General features: G+C 41.9%; 1 protein-coding gene across 4 annotated transcripts in view; it reads right to left on the bottom strand.

Moving 5' to 3' along the window:
- Positions 1 to 20989, bottom strand: part of MAGI3 (membrane associated guanylate kinase, WW and PDZ domain containing 3) — a 233974-nt gene that overhangs the window by 23604 nt on the left and 189381 nt on the right. For all 4 annotated transcript variants that reach the window (XR_004645719.1, XR_004645718.1, XM_034770613.1 and 1 more), the window contains exons 14-18: positions 17742 to 17934; positions 15410 to 15598; positions 6373 to 6558; positions 2211 to 2313; positions 8 to 134 (exon numbers count right to left, since the gene is read on the bottom strand). Coding sequence is in view for 2 of the 4 variants with exons in the window: in XM_034770613.1 (XP_034626504.1) it covers positions 8 to 134; positions 2211 to 2313; positions 6373 to 6558; positions 15410 to 15598; positions 17742 to 17934 (798 nt within the window). In the remaining 2 variants the exon portion in view is untranslated. The remainder of the gene's footprint in view (positions 1 to 7; positions 135 to 2210; positions 2314 to 6372; positions 6559 to 15409; positions 15599 to 17741; positions 17935 to 20989) is intronic.

Genomic DNA, 20989 nt, shown 5'->3' with positions numbered 1-20989 from the left:
CGTCTACCTGAGAATGACGGCTGCCTACAACGGAGAGAACGCCGCCATCGGGCTGGGGCAAGTGCTTGTGCTCAGGCCAGGGAAGCCTGTAACTGTTGGAAAGTTCTCTTCCAGCTTCATCTTCTGTGACTCCTCTGCAAATTGACGGAAGGAACGGTTAAGTTACTCAGGTCACATTTACATGGAAACTGAATGAATCTGCAGCAATGTCTTGCTAATAGTTACTATTAGGTGGACCAGCAAGAAACAGATCCGTTGTACAACAATATAGTTTTCTTATGCAAAGCTTATACAGTTAAAAGGGTATTTAACAGTTGTTTCTTCATCATCTGTAATTTATAACCTTAACCTACTGCAGCACATCAGTCGACCATCAATTATCAGTCTGTTGCTTGGCACAAGGAGTTGCGTCAGCTATTTCATTCCCGAGTTAGGGACATCTGACACTAGGGTCTTCTGTGAACCCAAGGATTATAAAGAGTACAAAATATAGCAGTTCAGTCTTATCCTCTGTTCTCATTTGGAGGGAACCCTTCTCTCTTCGCACACTTCACTCACAGGTGAGACAGTTTCGACAGTATATAATGCTTAGTTTATCCTGAGCATGAAGTGTCCCCAATTCATACACCGACAGAACATGATCAGGTACTTCATGTAACAAACATGCAAAATCCAGGAAATGAATCACTGTTGAGGATTTAATCCCAGACTCTTTGCCATCATCACAATGATTAAAAAAAAAAAAAAAAAAAAAAATCAGTATGCACCATCTAGAAAAAGGCCACATAACTACTATGAATGGGTTTAAACTGTGCAGTGACAGCATCAAGACAACTTTTCATTTTTAAATGTTAATTTTAATTAAAGCAGGTAAGAGAAGATCATCCAAACAGCTACCTGCAGTAGTGCCCAGGGTAAGTAGGGTACTGCTGAATTATGTAATAAAGGTAATGCTAATATGGGAAAAATAGGTGAAAAACCCAGCATGTCCATCTATTCATTGTGCTACATAACTGATACATTGGCTGTGAAACAGAGAATCCCTGTGAATATTTTCCCCATTGACAGCATCTCCCAGGATCTCATGAACCATTTATTGATTGGGGTTTTATTGGGTGATTTCCACTCATAAGTAATCACCCCTTGGTCCGAGAAAAGTGCTGAAGGGATGGAGTATCATCTCTGATCAGAGCTGGTCTTGGATATCTGCCTCCTGATTTATTGGGTCCTGAACAGCCTAGACATACAAGAATGACATTTCCAATTTCTCCTAGACATAGAGTCATAGACTTTAAAGGTCAGAAGGGACCATTATGATAGTCTAGTCTGACCTTCTGCACAACGTAGGCAACAGAATCTCACCCACCCACTCCTGTAACAAACCCCTAAACGATGTCTGAGCTATTGAAGTCCTCACATCATGGTTTAAAGACTTCAAGGTGCAGAGAATCCTCCAGCAAGTGACCCGTGCCCCACGCTACAGAGGAAGGTGAAAAAACCCCAGGGCCTCTGCCCTGGAGGAAAATTCCTTCCCAACCCCAAATATGGTGATCAGCTAAGCCCTGAGCATGTGGGCAAGACTCACCAGCCAGACACCCAGGAAAGAATTCTCTGTAGTAACTCAGATCCCACCCTATCTAGTGTCCCATCACAGGCCATTGGGCATATTTACCACTAATAGTCAAAGATCAATTAATTGCCAAAATTAGGCTATCCCATCATACCATCCCCTCCATAAACTTATCCAGGTTAGTCCTCAACCCCTTCCGAAGACACCCTCTTCTGTAACAGAACAGGAATAGTCTTCAGCTATGAGTGAGCATAATCTGTGAATCAATTACAGTTCCCCACAACATATGTCAAAGGCAGTGCATAGCACGAACACTAACAGTTACATGAGATTGTAAGGGCCAGGCTGATACAGGAATTACTGAGGCAACAATTCCAAGTCCTTGTTAGGTACCCAGAACGATGGAGCATTTGTGCCCTTTTTTAGATGCTGTCAAGGGCAATGCCCAGACAACGCTCCCGTGCACTGAGATGAGGGCTTGCTGCAGGATATGGGGAACGTGACCCACAGTTGGCTGCCCCTCCTTCCCCTCACTTCTGCGCACGGATTCAGCCCCAGCCTAAGTCATCCTTGGGTATCACACCAGCCAGGCTCATTCTTTGTTCATTTTTGGTTCCCATCTGTCTGAAAGGCATCATACCTGTCTGCTGTTGCAGAGTTGGCTTGTGTTGTTCCCATAGGTCTGTGCTGTGGGGCTGGACTTTGTTTGGCGGAGTTGGTTCCTGAAGGGGGGCCACGGTGCTCTAATAAAGTCAAAGAAAACAGAATTACAGACAGATCTCTAAAAACACAGAGTGTGGCGTGAGGGGAGTAAACAGCACAAGAGAGTGAATTGCTGTTCTGAGCAATTCTGACTCTTCTAGGGAAACAGCAGCTCTTGCGGTCAGCTGCCTAGAGTGAGAATGCAGGGCTTTTAATTTAAAATTTCAGGAGAAACAGAATTTCCATTTTCCTTAGGATAAGCTAATTAGCAGGTCGGAGCCACACAGCCAAGCATACACAATACTTCTGTGCTGGATGACATTAACATGCCAGGTTGATGCTGCGCTGAAGAGGAGGAGTGGAGATTTCTAGATTCAGTTCCATAAATCAGGGTAGTGGGTGAAGTTCATCCTCCCAATGGAGGAACTTTCTGCTAAGCTAAACTACTTTATTCTAGGAATGACAGCACAGATTAAGTTGGTGAATCAAACATACAGACATTTAGATTGTGTATAACCTGGTAAAGGCAGGAGCAGTGTCAGAACTAAACAGATCCACAGGCGGATCGTCCCCCGCACAGTATTTGATGGTGATTTAACAAATAATCAGAAAGATCAGCATGATGCCTGCCCCACCCCTACTCCAGCTCCATTGTGAACAGGGTTTGAGCCCAACCCAGCCAGGCTCCTGGAGGCGCTACTGACAGTCACATCTGCTAATCCATCATGGAGAAGATCTATCACAGGCAAACTCTCAGGGAAAGGTTACAAATGGTTCCTGAAGCTGTATTAAAGGGACTAGTCTATTCAATATTTTAATCAGAACTGGAATATTGGAATGTTCTCCCTCTCCCCAAAGAGCCTTAACAGGCAATTTACCTATAATGATATTTTAACAAAATCCCTCTTAGTAGCCTTCACAAAGCGAACCTATCTCCAACACAGATAACACAGTTACTGTACGGGTCTGATCAAATGACTTACAAAAAAACCTCATGTTTTTGAAATACAAAGTGACTGCCACTCAAACAGCAGAGCAAACCACATTCCACCAAAAGGCACTCAGAAACCCTAAAGGGCAAGTTTTAACCTGGAATGAACATTTATGGTTCAGTTGCAAACTCTGAAAATAAGTTCTTATAATGGAAAGTGTCACAGACATTCCAGCCCGGTGTTGCTAGGTGTGTGTTAGGTAAATGCATTTTTGGGTAATAATTGAAAAACACAAGTAATTATTCACCTTGAGGTAAAGGAAAGCATATCACTGCTTCTCAATACAGATTATTACATTAGATTGCAGCATTTATCAGCTATACCAGATCTTGCAGAGTTCATCACAGGGCTGTCTGGCCTTATTGCTAGGACATGCCTTGAAGAGGTTTTTTTTTTTTTTTTTTTTTTTTTACCCCCCAGAGACAAATGTCAACATTTATTCCTGGTGTACATTCAAAGTTTTAGTTAATAAGCACAGGTAAGAGAAAGGCCTGCAATTCTGTCTGCATGAATTCTTGGCTCCTCCACTCATCCTGCTCTCCCATGTTTTTGGTTAGGACACGACTGGGACAAAGGATGAAAAGAAAAGAGCGCACATCTGTGAAAGCTGGAGGGGAGCAGCGGAGGGATCAGAGTTGCATTGTAGCTCTATGAGCTGAGGGGTGAAAACGTTTTCACTGCCAATCTAAGAGGTCAGCACAGAAGATGCATTGGGGGAACAGCAAAGTCGGTCAGGGCTTGAGCACTATGGTGCTGAATAGCTTCTGGCTAAATGGGTATTTCTCTCTCCCCTCAGTGTTATCCACAATGCAACTAACTAGTGGCAGCAGAGTAGCCAGACGACCAACCCTATAAAGCCCAACCTGCTTCCCAGAGTGTGTAACTGATTGAAAGGTCTGCATGATCTAATGTCTGCGCTGGCTTTCCCCAGGGTCTGACCGCTCTAAGGAGGATAGTGCCTGCCTAGTATTTTATGATCTGGAACTTGGTGCTCACTGCAGCTGTGCTATTAGCTGAACTACATTCCCCAAGCTTAAACCAGTGATTATTTTAGAAACAGTAATTTACTCTTGTTTATGAGCAACATGGATTTCTGTATTTCCTCCAAACATTATATAAATCTCCAAGCAACATGGCTTCTATTGGTCACTTTGGGCTGGTTTTATAATCTGTTACTGAGATTTTTTTCCAACACTGATTCTCACTCAGGTCCATGTTTCATCTCTGAATTTTATCTGCAAATCCCATAGGACTTAGGAATGGAGAAAAGCTCAGATCAGTGTTTCTACAGGGTGTGTGAAAAGGGGTGTTATATTCAGATATTAATGACAGAGGCAATTTATCTCAGAGACAAGGTTGATTAAAAACTAGATAGAAATGGACTTCAGCGCAACCTCAACTTCAACTTCAACTGCATTAAAGGCAGGGTGATTGCTTTGAGCTGCATCCCTTTGGCCTGAAATGAATTAGATTTGATAAAAATGAAAGCTTCATTGGAATAGAATGGATTTTATAAATAAAAAGAGCCTCTCTGTTTCAAGCATTAATGAGCAGGTAAATTAAGTCTTTTATATTCTATATGAAAGGCCAAGATACCATGTTAAATATTTGCAATGAACGTGAAATGAGAGGGGATCATTTATTGGCTTTATCCACATGCTGGTTTTACGTATTTATTATTTAAGAGTGGAGAAACCCATCTTACTGGCAAAATAATTATAGCAATTTTAATTAAACCGACAAGCAGCAATCCAGAAAAATGCAATGGTAAGCAGTGCTGGAAAAAAGCTCTCTCTTCAAATGATTGGATTTTACATATTTATAGTGAACTGTTTGTGTAGGGAACAATATAATATTGAGAGCAGTGTGGCATGGGAGCTTTCATTAGAAAATGCCATCTCTGAAGGTGGGACTTTGGCATCACAAATATTCATTTTGCTGCCTCGAGGATTTCACTGTTTTGTGCACTGAATTTGCTAGCAACCTGAGAGGCTTTGCAGAAAAAATAGTAATCAGGATGCGAGTTTTCTCCAAATGTATCTTTAGAAGAACATTGTGTTCATTGTGTCCCAGAAATGTAGCATCAGGCAAATCTGTGCATTTTCACAGAGTGAGAGGAAAACACTGACCATGTCCAGCAGGGCAGGATGTCTAAGAACTGGATATTTCGCTAGGCTTGACTTCTGTTCAGCAATAGGGCCCCTGAGGCACAGCTGCCCCATGCTATTGGCTTGCACAGGCAATATCACCGTAGGAACTTACCTTTTAGTACTGGGGCAGGGGCTCTCCTGACGTGAATTCCTGCTGAAGAACTCTAGGATGCCAAGTAAGGTAAAAAAAATTCAACCCAACTTTTCACTGGCATCCCAGAGTGCAGTAATTTCTTCCCCCTTCTAAAACTTGAAGGATCAGATCTTTTTCACACTAAGGGTACGTCTTTAGTACCCGCTGGATTGGCGGGTAGCAATCGATCTCCGAACGCACTCCCCGTCGACTCCGGAACTCCACCAGAACGAGAGGCGGAAGCAGAGTCGACGGGGGAGCTGCAGCCATCGATCCCGCATCGTGAGGATGGGAGGTAAGTCGATCTAAGATATGTCGACTACAGCTACGCTAGTCTCGTAGATGAAATTGCGTATCTTAGATCAACCCCCCCCCCCCCCACACGAGACCAGCCCCCCTAAGTGCTAGAGCTGGATGGGGAATATTTCCTGTCAGGAACGTCTCTCTCTCTGATTTCTATGGAGGCATCTCCATACCACAGCACTGATTCTCAATGCCTGAATCTTGTCTTTTCAATAAAACCATCTCTGCATCCGTCTCCCCTCCCTCACTCCTCTGCACTTGTGCCCAACTTCCATCAAGCAAATGAAATGAGCTTCACAGTCCGTCACTCACTAGATAGATTATTTTCCTAAAACCTCTGACGTCTTTGTAATACCTCCTTTTCAGCTTGTTCACTTAAGAAGATATAAAACCAGACTCTGGGGCTTTGCAGCTATTTTATTACAGAAATACTTGGTGATCATGTGGCAGCACGCCCCACCCTGCAGGCTGTGCCACCATTAGTGTCCGCACTGGGGAGAAATAAGCAAGCATTTTCCTTACCTTCCTCAGCAACGACAGTCAGGGTGACCACGTGGCCTGCATCTTTAATCAGCTGCACTATACTGTCATGGGACAGCTCTACGATTGACTGCCCATTCACGGCTGAGATACGGTCTCCCACTTTCAGCTTCCCACATTGATCGGCTGGGCTCCCTTCAATAACACGCCCGATCTTGTGGGGAATCACTAGGGAACCAAGAAGAGGCACGTCAGCTTCTTCAGCATACATTTTACTTGTTAATAGGCAGCCGCGGTTACCGTTCATTTATATGAAGCTCTACAAATGTAAACAATTGCTGTTAACTGTCTCAAATAAATCAGAGTGGCTCTACCATGGAGTGCTTCCAACTTGAGAGGAACTAGCTATTTATTGTCACTGTGACCTGCACATTTGAATCTGGCTAACAACAGACAATAGGTGGGGTTGGTATAGAGAATTCCACGCACCGTGCAATATTGGCTGTCTGAGTACTTAGAAGAAGTGGATCTTGTGGTGGTGTTTCATTTTGTTGGCAGCCAAGGTTCATTACCCTTAAATCAGAGCAAGTTAAAATCAAGAGCCTTAGCAAAAAAGGGCATCATATAATTTCACAAAGAGTTTTCTCTCCATTGCGTACATGGAAGGAGGCACTATCAGAGCTAATGACAATAAATCAACCCTGTTACATTGATTTGCAAGACAAACAGGAATGCATGTAAGCAGAGAAATGTTCAGAGGAATGGGAAAAAAAGACTTCCTCTGATCTGCTCTGTGTGGCTAAACCTGTAACTAGATAAAATGGAGAGAAAGATGTAAAGCATTGTTGGTTCCACTTCCAAAGCGGTTACTTGGTGCACCAATCTGGCAGATTACAAGAAACACAACATTACTTATGCATACCCTTCCTTAAAAGAAGCTTAAAGTTTGTGATTATGAAATGAAGGTTATCAAGATAAATTTCCTACCATGCCTCCTTCAGTTTATAGCAGGTGTGAAATTATAGGCCAAGTGGCTCCGGACAACCTCCTCGAGGTGGCACAACTGCCAGTAGCAACTTCCACCACTGCCTGGCTATCAGTAGGCAACTAACAGTTAATGACTCCCCACTCATTGATTTGTCCTTCTGTGGTTTGTACAGGGTACAGTTTTTATACTAAAACAGAATAGGTCATAAGGGGTCATGTACTGTTAAAATTTGAGTTATAACAAGTTTTTCATCTCAAATAAATTTTACTTGTGCCAATGAATTAAACAAAGTAAATATATCAGCTTTGTGGCTTATTTGGGCTACATCAAATGTGCTGAGCAGGATGTCAATCTATACACAGGATATCTGGGCATTACTAGAATGTGTTTTTTAGATTCTCCACAATGTGCAAGGTGCTATACAAACGGGAGAGAAGGTATGGTCCCTTATCTAAAAGGCATACAGACATAAGGGAAGGAAGGGGGGGGTGTAACAACTTAAGGTATTTGGCAACTGACCAAGTGTTTTAATATCAATGTTAAAAAAATTAGATTAAGGATTCCCCAAGTATGTATGAAAGAACCACACTCAGCCAGTTAGTGTCTTGCAAACAAACATCGCCATGAAAGGGGGTATTTTAGAGGGATGTGAATGAGGAGAAGGCAGTGGCCCTACAGAGCATCTACAAGAAAGCTAGTCCATCCATAAATACATTATAATGTATAATATATAATAAAATTAATATGGCTAATATAATGTTATAGCAAATAAAAAATGGAAGTTCAATTGTGAAGGAAGTATGCATTCCTATGGAACACACAGTGTATACAATCTGGAATACCACCCAGTTCTTATATAATGCCTTTGGTTAGTAGATCCATAGGAGCTAGGCATCAAGAAGGCATGGATTAATAGGTTGCTGAAGCTGCTATCACCACGGAGTGGGGAAGAGGGTCACCATGAAAACAGAAAAGAGCAGATGAGTAGGAAAGGGAGAAACTTTACAGGCTCCTAAGGGTGACTATGGGAACCCTACCAGCCCACTGGTACCAAAGAGCATTTGTATTGTTCAGACGCCGCTGGAGTCTTGGCCTGACTGATCCTCCTGTTGGCCATGGTCATTCCTAACAAGACTGACCCCAATGTGCCTCTTTCAGGAATGACATATGGGACCAAACAGTGCCATGGTATGGAGTTCCAGTCTGGGATACATGGGGACAGGTGTGTTCCATTTCCAATTCCCCGGTATATCTCTGCTCTCGTAGGGAGTGTGCAAAGTCCAAGGTTTACAAACAGCTTTATGCTGCATACTCTCCTAAGAAACTTCCATCTCCACGGTCATTTTCCCTTCATTACAGCTTGCCAGACAGTCTCCTACATAAACAAGCCAACTATGACAGATCCACTGGAACAACAAAAAAAAACCCATGCAGCATGCGAAGCCAGCAGAGTGAAGGAAAAATATTAACCAGGCAAAGCCACTAAGAGCCTTCCCCTGGCACATGAGAGCTATTATTATGCCTAAACGAAAACCTTTAAAGGAAGCAGATCACATCTGCACGGAATGAATAAAATCTTATGCATCAGGATTCTCTGAGGCAATTTGTTCTGCCATATGCAAGAGGCTGGTTTCTTTCTTGCTTGCTTGCTTAGAAGTACTGAAGCATCCTTTGGAGGGAGGATGCAAAGAGCCAGCTTGATGCAGCCAGGGCAAATCTAGGCGCACAGATTGATTTCTGACCCTGTGACATGTACAGTACAAATACCTTGCAATACCTAAGTACACTAGGGAAGAAAAATAAAATCTTCAGACAACATATTAACTTTAGAATATGGCTCATGACAGTGGTGCTGGGTGTAGTCAGACAGAATCCAAAGGTGAGCCAGAGAAGTAAAGGTTCTGGACAAAGATTTTTCCTTCTGCATTTCTGGGCTTCAAGATGGATCTGCACCCATAACCCCCTGGTGATTTCCATATAGTAAGTTTTAACCAGCCCTCCAGCTCAGCTTATCCAGGCTTCTCACCTCACTGCCACTCTCCTTAATACACTCCTTTAGGGGCCAGGGCAATGGGACTGGGAAAGAGAAGGGGAAGCAGAAAGTAAGGGAGAGGGAGAGTAATTTTAAGGGCCTCATTCACATTAGTCACTTTCCCAGGACCGGACCAAGCAATTGGTTGGGTATAGGAGGGGGCAGAACTAAAAAGCTTCCAACAGGCAAAGGAAAGTTCCACTGGTAGCATCCTTTTCTCAGAAATACAATACTTTTCTTCAGGCATCTCTTCGACAGAAATCAGCCAGTATCTCTACTCCCCAGCAGCTCCCACAGACTCTACCAACTAGCAAGATCTGTAGTGATGCTAATGGAAACCTGTACGTTGGTGGTTGATGATCTGTAAGTCAATACAGCAAATTGCACTCAACAGCTCATGCGAGGCCAATGCACCAGTAGGAAGCCTACAGAAACCTCAGCGCATTGTGCTGCCTGAGCTACGATACACTGGAGGAACTTCATGTTAAATCAAAGCCCGTCTGTCAGTATGCTGCCTTCCCATGCTGCCTTTAATTTACCTGGATTCCTGAAGGTGTAGCAAAGATGGTTCCCCTCTGCATGGATCCTTACAGTCTCTCACAATGGCTCTTGGACCAGCTGCCCATAAAACCCCGCATATACAGCATATAATTTGCAGTGCTCGCATTTCTACCTTAGACTGTCACCAAAGATCGATTGGTTCCAGCCATCCCTTTCACCGATGCTCTTCCTGTCAACTGAAATTTCACCTGAAATCCCTTATGTGCACCCAAAGCCCAGTGGAGGGAGAAGGTGTCTCTGTCCTCTTTCTAACTTCTTTATTGCAATTGCTCTCCCAGGCATGCTTCACTGAAAGGGAACGGATGGTGAATAGAGAGAGAGGGGTGCAGAATTATGTACTTAACAAGATTTCAAACTCTGACAGCAAATCTCAAACATTTTCTGAAAGTTATTGGAAACCTGACCTTAATTTACCATTCAGGCTTGTAATTAAGGAGCTAGCAAACACTTGTTATTTTCCATAAAGGAGCAGACATTGATGCCTCTCAATTTTTACCTCCATTTAAAGATTTAATTGTATTGTCTTTAATTTCTTCTCCCATTTTTAAGGCCTACATTTTAAATATAATTTATGTAAGAGTTACCCGTGATGAGAAAAAACATCACAGGATTGTAGAGTTACAACTACTGATGAATTATCTTGTGTAAAATATCCCAGTTTTATATCACAGGGGGTTCATTTTAAGACATGAATAAATGATCTGGAAAAGGGGGTGAGCAGTAAGGTGGTCAAATTTGCAGACGATACAAAATGACTCAAGATTGTTAAGTTCAAAGCGGACTGTGAAGAGTTACAAAGGGATCTCATTAAGCTGAGTGACTGGGCAACAAAATGGCAGATGAAATTCAGTTTTGATAAGTGCAAAGTATAGCTGTTGATTAATCGCAGTTAACTAAAAAAATTAATCACAATTAAAATTTAATCTTGATTAATCGCAATTTTAATCACACTGTTGAACAAAATACCAATCGAAATTTATTAAATATTTTGGATGTTTTTCTACATTTTCAAATATATTGATTTTAGTTACAACACAGAATACAAAGTGTACAGTGCTCAGCTTATATTACTTTTGATTACAAATATTTGCACTGTAAAAATAACAAAAGAAATAGTATTTTTCAATTCGCCTCATACAAGTACTGTAGTGCAATCTCCTTATCGTGAAAGTGCAACTTACAAAAGTAGATTTTTTTTTGCTACATAACTGCACTCAAAAACAAAACAATGTAAAACTTGAGAGCCTACAAGCCCACTCAGTCCTACTTCTTGTTCAGCCAATCGCTAAGAGAAACAAGTTTGTTTACATTTATAGGAATAATACTGCCCACTCCTTATTTACAATGTCACTTGAAAGTGAGAACAGGTGTTTGCATAGCACTTTTGTAGCCGGCATTACAAGGTATTTACGTGCCAGATATGCTAAACATTCACATGTCTCTTCATGACGACCCAGCATATGTTGTTTGATTTAAGAACACTTTCACTGCAGATCTGACAAAACACAAAGAAGGTTTCAATATCAGATTTCTAAAGATAGCTACAGCACTCAAGCCAAGGTTTAAGAATCTGAAGTGCCTTCCAACATCTGAGAGGAATGAGGTGTGGCGCATGCTTTCAGAAGTCTTAAAAGAGCAACACGCCGATGCAGAAACTACAGAACCCGAACCACCAAAAAAGAAAATCAATCTTCTGTTGGTGGCATCTGACTGACATAATGAAAATGAACATGTGTCAGTCCACACTGCTTTGGATCATTATCGAACAGAATCCGTCATCAGCATGGACGCGTGTCCTCTGGAATGGTAGTTGAAGCATGAAGGGACATATGAATCTTTAGCGCATCCAGCTACAACAATGCAATGCAGACGCCTGTTCTCACTTTCAGGTGACTTTGTAAACAAGAAGCGTGCAGCATTATCTCCTGCAAATGTAAAAAAACTTGTTTGTCTGAGTGATTGGCTGAACAAGAAGTAGGACTGAATGGACTTGCAGGCTCTAGAGTTTTACATTGTTTTATTTTTGAATGCAGGTTTTTTTCTACGTTATTCTACATTTGTAAGTTCAACTTTCATGATAAAGAGATTGTACTACAGTATTTGTATTAAGTGAATTGAAAAATACTGTTTCTTTTGTTTTTACAGTGCAAAGATTTGTAATAAAAAATAAATATGAAGTGAGAATTGTACACTTTTGATTTCAATTACAACACAGAATACAAATATTTGAGCATGTAGAAAACATCCACAAATATTTAAATAAATGGTATTCTATTATTGTTTAAGAGCGTGATTAATCATGATTAATTTTTTTAATCGCTTGACAGCCTTAGTGCAAAGTAAAGCACATTGGATAACATAATCCCAACTATATATACAAAACGATGAGAATCGTGGATAGTTTTCTGCAAACGTCTGCCCAGTGTGCAGCGGCAGTCAAAAAAGCTAACAGAATATGAGGAACCACTAGGAAAGGAATAGCAAATATGACAGAAAATAGCACAATTAGAATTGGAAAAAGCACAGAGAAGGGCAACAAAAATGATGAGGGGTATGGAACAGCTTACATCACAGCAGAGATTAAAAAAACTGGGACTATTCAGTTGAGAAAAAAGATGACTAAGGTGGGTCATGATAGAGGTCTATACAAACATTAATGACATGGAGAAAGTAAATACGGAAGTGTTATTTACATCTTCTCATAAGACAAGAACTAGGGGTCACCAAATGAAATTAATAGGCAGCAGGTTTAAAATGAACAAAAGGAAGTCTTTCTTCACACAATGCACAGTCAACCTGTGGAACTCCTTGCCAGAGGATGTTGTGAAGGCCAAGACTATAACCAGGGTTCAAAAAAGAGCTAGATAAGTTCATGGAGGATAGGTCCAATGGCTATTAGCCAGGATGGGCAGGGACTCAACCCCATGCTCCAAACCTCTGGTTGCCAGAACCTGGGACTCAATGACAGGGCCTGGATCACTGGATGATTCCCTGTTCTGTTCATTCCCTCTGGAGCATCTGGCATTGGCCACTGTCGGAAGACAGGACTCTGGGCTAGATGGACCCTTGGTCTGACCCAGTCTGGCTGTTCTGATGTAAGATGTGGCAAAGAGGTTCCAGCATAATGCAACACACTGATATATCAATGTTTCTTATTTACAAGCAGTAAAAACAGCCTGGGACTGCTACCTTAGCACTTCCAATGCTGAAACAGGGATCCAGATATCTTCTGTTTCCCATTTAAAAACAAAACAAAACAAAAACAAAAACCTACTTTCACTGCAGTTTCAACTAGATGAAAGAATTTCTGGATGGTATCCTGACAAAAATGTTCTAATGATGCAGTATCAGGATTACACAGTAGACTTCTGCTTATTTATTAATAATCGTTTTTCTAAGATCATCCAACTTTGACAAGGCAACAGAAAATCAGTCCAAAGTGGTAGTTTTTCATATCGCTAACACAGGGCACATAATCATAGTACAGCATCAGAGAGTGACAGCTCCTGCCCCAAGTGTTACTATAGCACATGATTTTATAAAACAGAAGTCAGCATCTTTGAGTACTGAGCGAGTACTGGAGCAATACTCAACTCCACAGCTGTTCACTCTTTCACAACCTTCACTGATACTATGCACTTGGTTTTAAACTTCATTAAAAATGTATTGTTTTAGCCAAGACTTCAAATAATTCTAAGTCAAAATATATATCACGTAAACTCAACAAAATAACGAGAACGATTTTCTGTCAGAGTCACTGCTTTTGTCTGTATTTCTGCTCTTTCATAGTATAATAAACTTAGAGAAATAATGCAGAGCAAAATGTCAATGTAACTTGTCTGGGCTGGAAGAAAGGGCATCCCTTTACTCAAACAAACAAACATTCAAGTCATTGTTATAGTAAGTGCTCTGGGATCATTAGGGCAGTTACCGGGAAAGTGATTCACAGCAGGAGACATAAAAGATTTAAGTAAGATGTTTCAGATCATTGGGGTACAGATACCTGTGTCTCCACATCTCAGGGAGAAAAAACAAGAAAGTAACTTGCTGTGCCCTGGGTAAACCCACTGAGCAGTCCGGCATCCCTTTTGCATTACAAGGCTCAGCCCGGCTGTAAGCTCTTCATTCTCTATGAACAGAGAACCATATCCATTCCTCCAATTCTCACAAAGGGGAACAATGCCAGCCAACGGCCCTAGTTATAGATTGATATAGCTTTTCATTTTAAAACCGAACTACTCAAAACTTGGCCAAAAGTATCTGAGAAGAATGTGGAAGCCATCTCATAAAGGTCAACAGTTTGTAAAAGGTAGGCACATCTGTCTATCCAGAGGTGGTGTTAATAACCATTGCCTGGCAAGGCTCTGGGAGTCAGGCAGCCAGGATCACACTCAAAAAAAAAAAAAGTATTTGATTATAAAGAATGGGCACTTCTTTTAAATTACTCTAGTGCTAGGGGTCAGAAATCTTTCCGTTAATTAGGGAGAATTTCAGATGCCTCCCTCAAGCAGCTTGTCTCTTATTGCTACTTACAAGATACCTTCTTTATTTTCACGTGGTCCACTCAGCTCTTTATCTTAGCAACTGATCCATCAGACAAATCCACAAGTTAGAACCCTCAGACACGCTACATTGCTTAGGATAATATCTCCAGTTTGTAACATGTCACAAGGCAGATACAGAATGTTCTCCTGACTAATTCCTCCATTGCTTTTTTCGAAATACTGAGGTCTGAGAAAGCCAGAGACCTGAGTAATGAGCTACACGCCCTGAATGGATGTCACACGTCTAAGTTTGTAACTAAACTTCTATTAGTAAGAGATTTATCCATGCACTAACTACCCAACAGCTGATATTATCTATTGGGCACTGCTGTACAGAGAGTGTAGAGAGTACGTGTGTGCATATTTGTTCTCTGCATCCAGTGGTGTGGTGGTAAAAAAAAGTGGGTAAACTAATCTAAACTAAGCTCCATATTCCCCAAATGAGAAGTGGGTAAACTCTGTTTACCTGCATTTACCACTGACTACACCGGTGCATCCATTCCCACACTCATCACAGTCTGACCACCTTACACATTCTGAAAGTCATCCAATCACAAGGATACTTTTCTCTCTCTTTTCCCCTGCCCCTGTACTGGTAAGGAGTGATTTCCATCCCCCCACTTCAGTTGTTGTACATGCAAAACTTTCTACAAAATGTACAAATGAGAGAAACCATATTCCCTTTTGTGAGTGAGACAGACTTAGCCTTTAGCCACTGAAGTTGTGAACAGTACGACGAGTGAAACGACAGATCACAGCACAGTAGGTGGTTGGACATGGAAAATAAACACCATCCTAGGAAAGAAGAATATCCTGGGAGTCCCCAGCCCTGAATGCTATTGGCAATAACTGCTTGCAGCTTTGGAAGGAGGAACTATGAGTTAAACCAATTAATCTCCCCCTGTCAGGCATCAGTGGAGCAGGTGACACCAACACACAGGAGTCAGCCCTTACCGCCAGGAGGTGGTTTGTTTTTTGAGGTGAGGATGACAAAGCCAAATCCTTCATTCTCTTTCCGCTGTAGCAGGACATCATAGGCTTCTGGGGGCTGTCTGCTTGTGACCTCTACCCGGTTCAGCCGGGGAGATCCATTTTGAGTGGAAATGGGCAGCTGCGACTCCTCCTCGTCTGGCTGTTTCTCGACTACAAACACCACAAAAATAAAGTATAAGGTAGAATCAGTCAGAGTGGTGTGGAGCTGGATAACTACAAGGATAAACATGATCAAATCACTAACAGAACGGAGAAGCACCTCCCTTCCCGCTGGGGGCTTATTAACAAGGCAACTGAAACCAGATGGAATCAGAATCCAGGGTAGAACCATTTACACTTTGGGCTGAAGTTGCTACAGAGGTTTAAGGACATTTAATAGGAGAGTTTAATGTTTGCCAACTCCATTCTGCAATACACACTTATACCTCAGAAGGGAACAGTCTGGGCGTGCAGCAGCACAGAGGTAGCGCTCAGTTGCTGATGCCCTTAATAATGCTAACCTAACCCTGGTTGTCTCTTCAGGGGCTCTTTTTTGGCAACACTATTTTCCTGTGTGGTGTAAGCACAAGATCTATGGCAGAAACCCACCTTAAAACTGGGACTATTGCTATTTCCATTGCAGAGAACCAACTGTTTATGTCAAAAGGTGTACCAATATTTTAAAGGGTAATTCAAATGTCAAAGCCCAGCCTCTTCGATGGAAAACTAACAAAATCCCAGTCTTGAAGCATTGCCTGTGAGGACCATGCCACATCAGGGAATTCAGAGGAAAATAAAGCTGTACAATGAAGGGATTTTTCTTTTTCTTTCTTTTTAAATTAAATAAAGGAGAAATGAACAGAGACCAGAGGCAGAGTTGGCCCTGATGCAGATGAAGCCATGTAAGCTTTTCAAGATCTCTGAATCAGACCCTCTCTTGCAGGAACATGTTACATTGGCAAAATTACACTGTCAGGGAGGCAATGCAACTTGAGATGCAAAGACTGAAAATTGCTTTTCCTCCGATTAGATTAATCTTTTCTGAGCCTTTAGATAGCCTCTTTCTGTGCTTGGCTCAATCTGCTCTCCTGGCACCGCGCTATGACAGGCTGGCAGCAACCACCAGGTACAGCACCAATATAATACATCGGTAGTTATAGGTGGATAATACCTAATTAAATACTTTACATATTTTCACTTTGAACAAAAAATGAAAGACAGACTCATGAAGTGGTTGCAATCTACATAGAAATACAGTGTGACTGGAGACCCTGCCCCCTCCCGGTTTGGCTGGTTTCTGTGTGGCACCTGGGAGAAACACCATGACAATTTTAACCACTAACACCCCTGTGAGGTAGGTAGATATCATCCCCATTTTACGGACAGTGACACAGAAGTCACTTGATTTGTCAAAGATTGCACAGTGTGTCAGCGACCGGCCTGGAATTAGAATTTAGGACCTTCTAGGCTCACAGACTCATACTTGGCCCACTAGGCCATGCTGCCTGCCATTTGCATGACAGTGAAAGCGAAGATGTTCTGAAAGTGATACACTTCCTATTTTTTCTCAGTTTATAAGGAATGGTTCTAGTTATCTTGACTGAAAGACCCATGAAAGGCAGTGGGGTTTACTAATGAGAACAGGAGATTGCAAGCCAGGACTCCTGGGTTCTGTTTTCAGTTCTGTCACTGATGTGGTTAGTGACATCTCAGCTGCATGACAACTCTTCTGTCCCTCAGTTTCCATATCTGTAAATTCCATTGCCACTGAACTGCCTACAGAACGCTGATCTGACCAACATTAATTTCTGCATTTAATTAAATAATGCACTTAAACCTGCTGCACAAATTCTAACAAACCTCAGAATGTAGTGTTGTAATGCAGAAAGAAGGTTTGTGTTACTGCCCAGAGTACACAGAGCCATGAGTGGCTTTAATAACAAATGCTTGTAAAGTGCTTTCAGATCTTCCAATGAAAAGCACTATAGAACAAGAGAGCATCACTATTACAGTGCTTTCCAGAGCCGCAGCGCAAATGGGTGCCCCCTTTTTTATCCCATTCTCTTCCCTCCAAGAACATCTGCTTGATACAATTTTGTGTTACCCCATTCATCCAGAAGTGGAGCTGACCCCCTGAGTTCACATCATTCCTGATGTACTAGTAGTTCTGTTACTGTATCGCTTTATATCATCTGATTATGGCCGTGGAAACATTCCTTTACACTAAGTCCAGGAACAAGGGCTCCAATGGCCATGCTACCAGACTCTGGCAAACCTAGTGGGACTGGGTTTAATCTGGACACCTGGCACATACCGCCAAAGAAGATCTTCCTCCGGACAGTGAGCAGCACCTGGCCATTCCGCGCAGCACCGGTCATCAAGTCCAGGACCTGTTTGTGTGATTTCCCTTTGACAGAGATTCCGTCAATGCACATCAGCTCATCAGCAGCTCGGAGTCGGCCGTCTTTCTCTGCTGCTCCCAGTGGGATGATGGCCCCAATATATATCTGTCAACAGAGTGTAATCATTGGTTCTGGGGTGTAGAATGTACAGAATATGTAATGTTTGAATCCCCAGATAAAGAGGGACTTTTTGCAGGGTTTCCTTTACAAAAATTATTTCCCCCACCTAAATCTAGCAGAAATTCACGCTATAGAAGCCATATTAGACTGACCTCATTTGCATGTGTAGAAATGAGCAAACTGTGACAGTCGCAGCTTCCGGACGTTCAAACTTAATGCTCATCTTATTTTAAGAAAAAAGAACAGGAGTACTTGTGGCACCTTAGAGACTAACAAATTTATTAGAGCATAAGCTTTCGTGGACTACAGCCCACTTCTTCGGATGCATAACGAAGAAGTGGGCTGTAGTCCACGAAAGCTTATGCTCTAATAAATTTGTTAGTCTCTAAGGTGCCACAAGTACTCCTGTTCTTTTTNACTAACAAATTTATTAGAGCATAAGCTTTCGTGGACTACAGCCCACTTCTTCGGATGCATAACGAAGAAGTGGGCTGTAGTCCACGAAAGCTTATGCTCTAATAAATTTGTTAGTCTCTACGGTGCCACAAGTACTCCTGTTCTTCTTTTTGCGGATACAGACTAACACGGCTGCTACTCTGAAACCTATCTTATTTTAAGGTTTGTTTTTATTACTGCCATGTATTATTCATGAATTCCTATCAACTGAAGGGTCACCACCTCATGAGTAGGTTAAGCTCTCTGTATTTGTACACTTACCTGTTTGTCTTGCTGTTTTAGTGTATTCATGTGTTATTTATATATTTGTTCTGTGCACCAAAAATTACTCAAAATTTTTGAAAAGAAATGCCTGTGTCACTCAATCAACACAACAAAGACATCATCATTACTGAGACCTGCAAGGTGACTCCAGTGTAGAATTTAAAGTTCAGCAAAGAGCCTAAGAGCACAGCTGCTCAGAAATTGCCACTCAAAATCTGCAATGTGCAAGTATTGGTGATCACAGCATGAATTCAAACAGCTGCAGCCCTCACCCCCCCTTTGGCCTGCACCTTTCCTCCCAAGGAAACACCAGCTAAATGATAGAGACAGGAGCATGAAACATGTAGTAGTTTTATATGCTAGAAAAAAGTTCCGTTTAAGTGAAAAATTAAAAACAATTATGTCCAGCATGTGTCCAAGGTTAAGCAGCAAGAACATGTTCATTCCAAAAACCCATCTTCACATTGCACTCAGGGCATTGCTATGATTATTACCAACACAGCTATAGTTGCTACAGCAACAAAATAGTAGAATACAATAAAAAACCTAAAATTGCTTATTACTTCCTCTAGAAAAAGCACTCTGTTCTTCCTTTCCTTTAAATGCAAGTCAGAAAACAAACTGGCATTGGATCTCAGATGTGACTGGAGAATGCATTTTAATTACATATGAGAGGACATGCTATCTAGCAGTGTCTCTATCCCAAAAGCTTTAGCACCTTCGAAGGTTGGCAGGAGAGGAGCAGTCACTGCCATATGGTCAGGGACAGAGTCCTACTTTTCTGGTGAAGCTGTGCTTTGGCAAGTGAGAAACAGGGCAGAATTTCCTAAAGCCAGACATAGCATGAATTGGGACTCTAGGAATTTCCATTCATGTCTTTGCCAATCTGCCTCCATCCTCCTCTCTGAAGCAGAGACTGCCACCTGAGTCAAATTGTATGACAGCTCTCCAGAGTGAAGCCAAAAAACTTCACTAATTGGTGACCTAAAACCATATCTGAACTCCAATCTCTAGAAGCGAAAGACTTACAAAAACTATTTAAAAAAAAGATTTATTATAATTTTCTTCTTTCTTCCTTCCCTTCTGCAGCATAATAATGCAACAAGTGGGTAACAAAGCTGGAGGTGATTTTTCTGGGATAGCCAGAAAGCCCTCTCCACTTGTTTATTTCCCAGTTAAATTGACACGCATGTTGTACTGAGCATTACCAGCATGCATTGGTGCCAAGCCCATTAATAAGATTAGGTGCTATAACGTGCAAAGGTTTGGTGCCAACCCCATCTTTGAGAGCATTCTTAGGATAGAACAATTAAAGGCTTGATGGAGAACTGCTGCCGCCAAGAAAGATTCTAGACAAACAGAAAGTGACTGAGAGCCTGGGGGGGACTGAAATCAACCATGAAGAGGAAAGGGAAGAAAGGTAATAAACCATTTTATCTTCTTCCATTGGATTTTAATGGGACTTGAGTTAAATCACTGTTTAGCCAGAACGGTTTCTTTTTTTTAAATCTCGTCTAACACAACACATCAAAAAGCTCCACACTCAACTTGTTTCATTAACTACTGCTATAGGTCCTCACTGCAGTCACTCATTAGCATTCTGTTGAGAACCAGGCCACATTCAGATATCCCTGGACAGATGCAGTGCACGTTTGCTCTACCAGGATGAACATGGGCAAGTTAAGTGCCAAACATGCAGATAAGGGTTTTCCCCCCAGATCTAATCTAGACCACAACTTTTTAATGGGCTTGTCACTGAGGCCCTTCTCTCTCCATCAAGACACAAGTGTTGCTATGGAGGAGTATCCCAGTGATGCTTGCAGAAATCCAACAATTGCTCACTTTGACAAAGGACTCTGCTGATCACTGAATAAAAGATAACTAAACCAGCCTGCCCAATTCGTTTACTCTTTTTACCTGTCGAAGCTTTAGCTCAACATCTGACTGCTAAAGTATTCCTGTTTGAGTTCTTTCACTGCCAGAACCCGGGGCTATCTCCCTCTGTAGGAATTTGGGGTAATGCATTTCTCTCCTTCCACGTGACAAATTAACCTGAGTTGCCACCTCAATTTGTGGAAGGCCACTCCCAAGCTGATGAGCTCCCAACTCACGCCAACCTCTGTAAATTTGGCCCAGGTTGTGTTTGAATACTGAGCGACAGTAGGGTCTTCACAGCTTTCATGGCGAGTGACCAACTGGAATTTTGCCCCAAGTTTCCCCTGCCAAATAAAGGTCATTAGGGCTCAACTAAATAAGTCATGTTTGTAGATCCTCCCATAACACCAAGCCCCGTTTTCCCAGTTTGTCAATTGGTGTGAAC

This window comes from Trachemys scripta, chromosome 4 (assembly GCF_013100865.1).
Source record: "Trachemys scripta elegans isolate TJP31775 chromosome 4, CAS_Tse_1.0, whole genome shotgun sequence".
NCBI lineage: Eukaryota > Metazoa > Chordata > Testudines > Emydidae > Trachemys > Trachemys scripta.
This window is presented reverse-complemented; position numbering and strand designations above follow the sequence as displayed.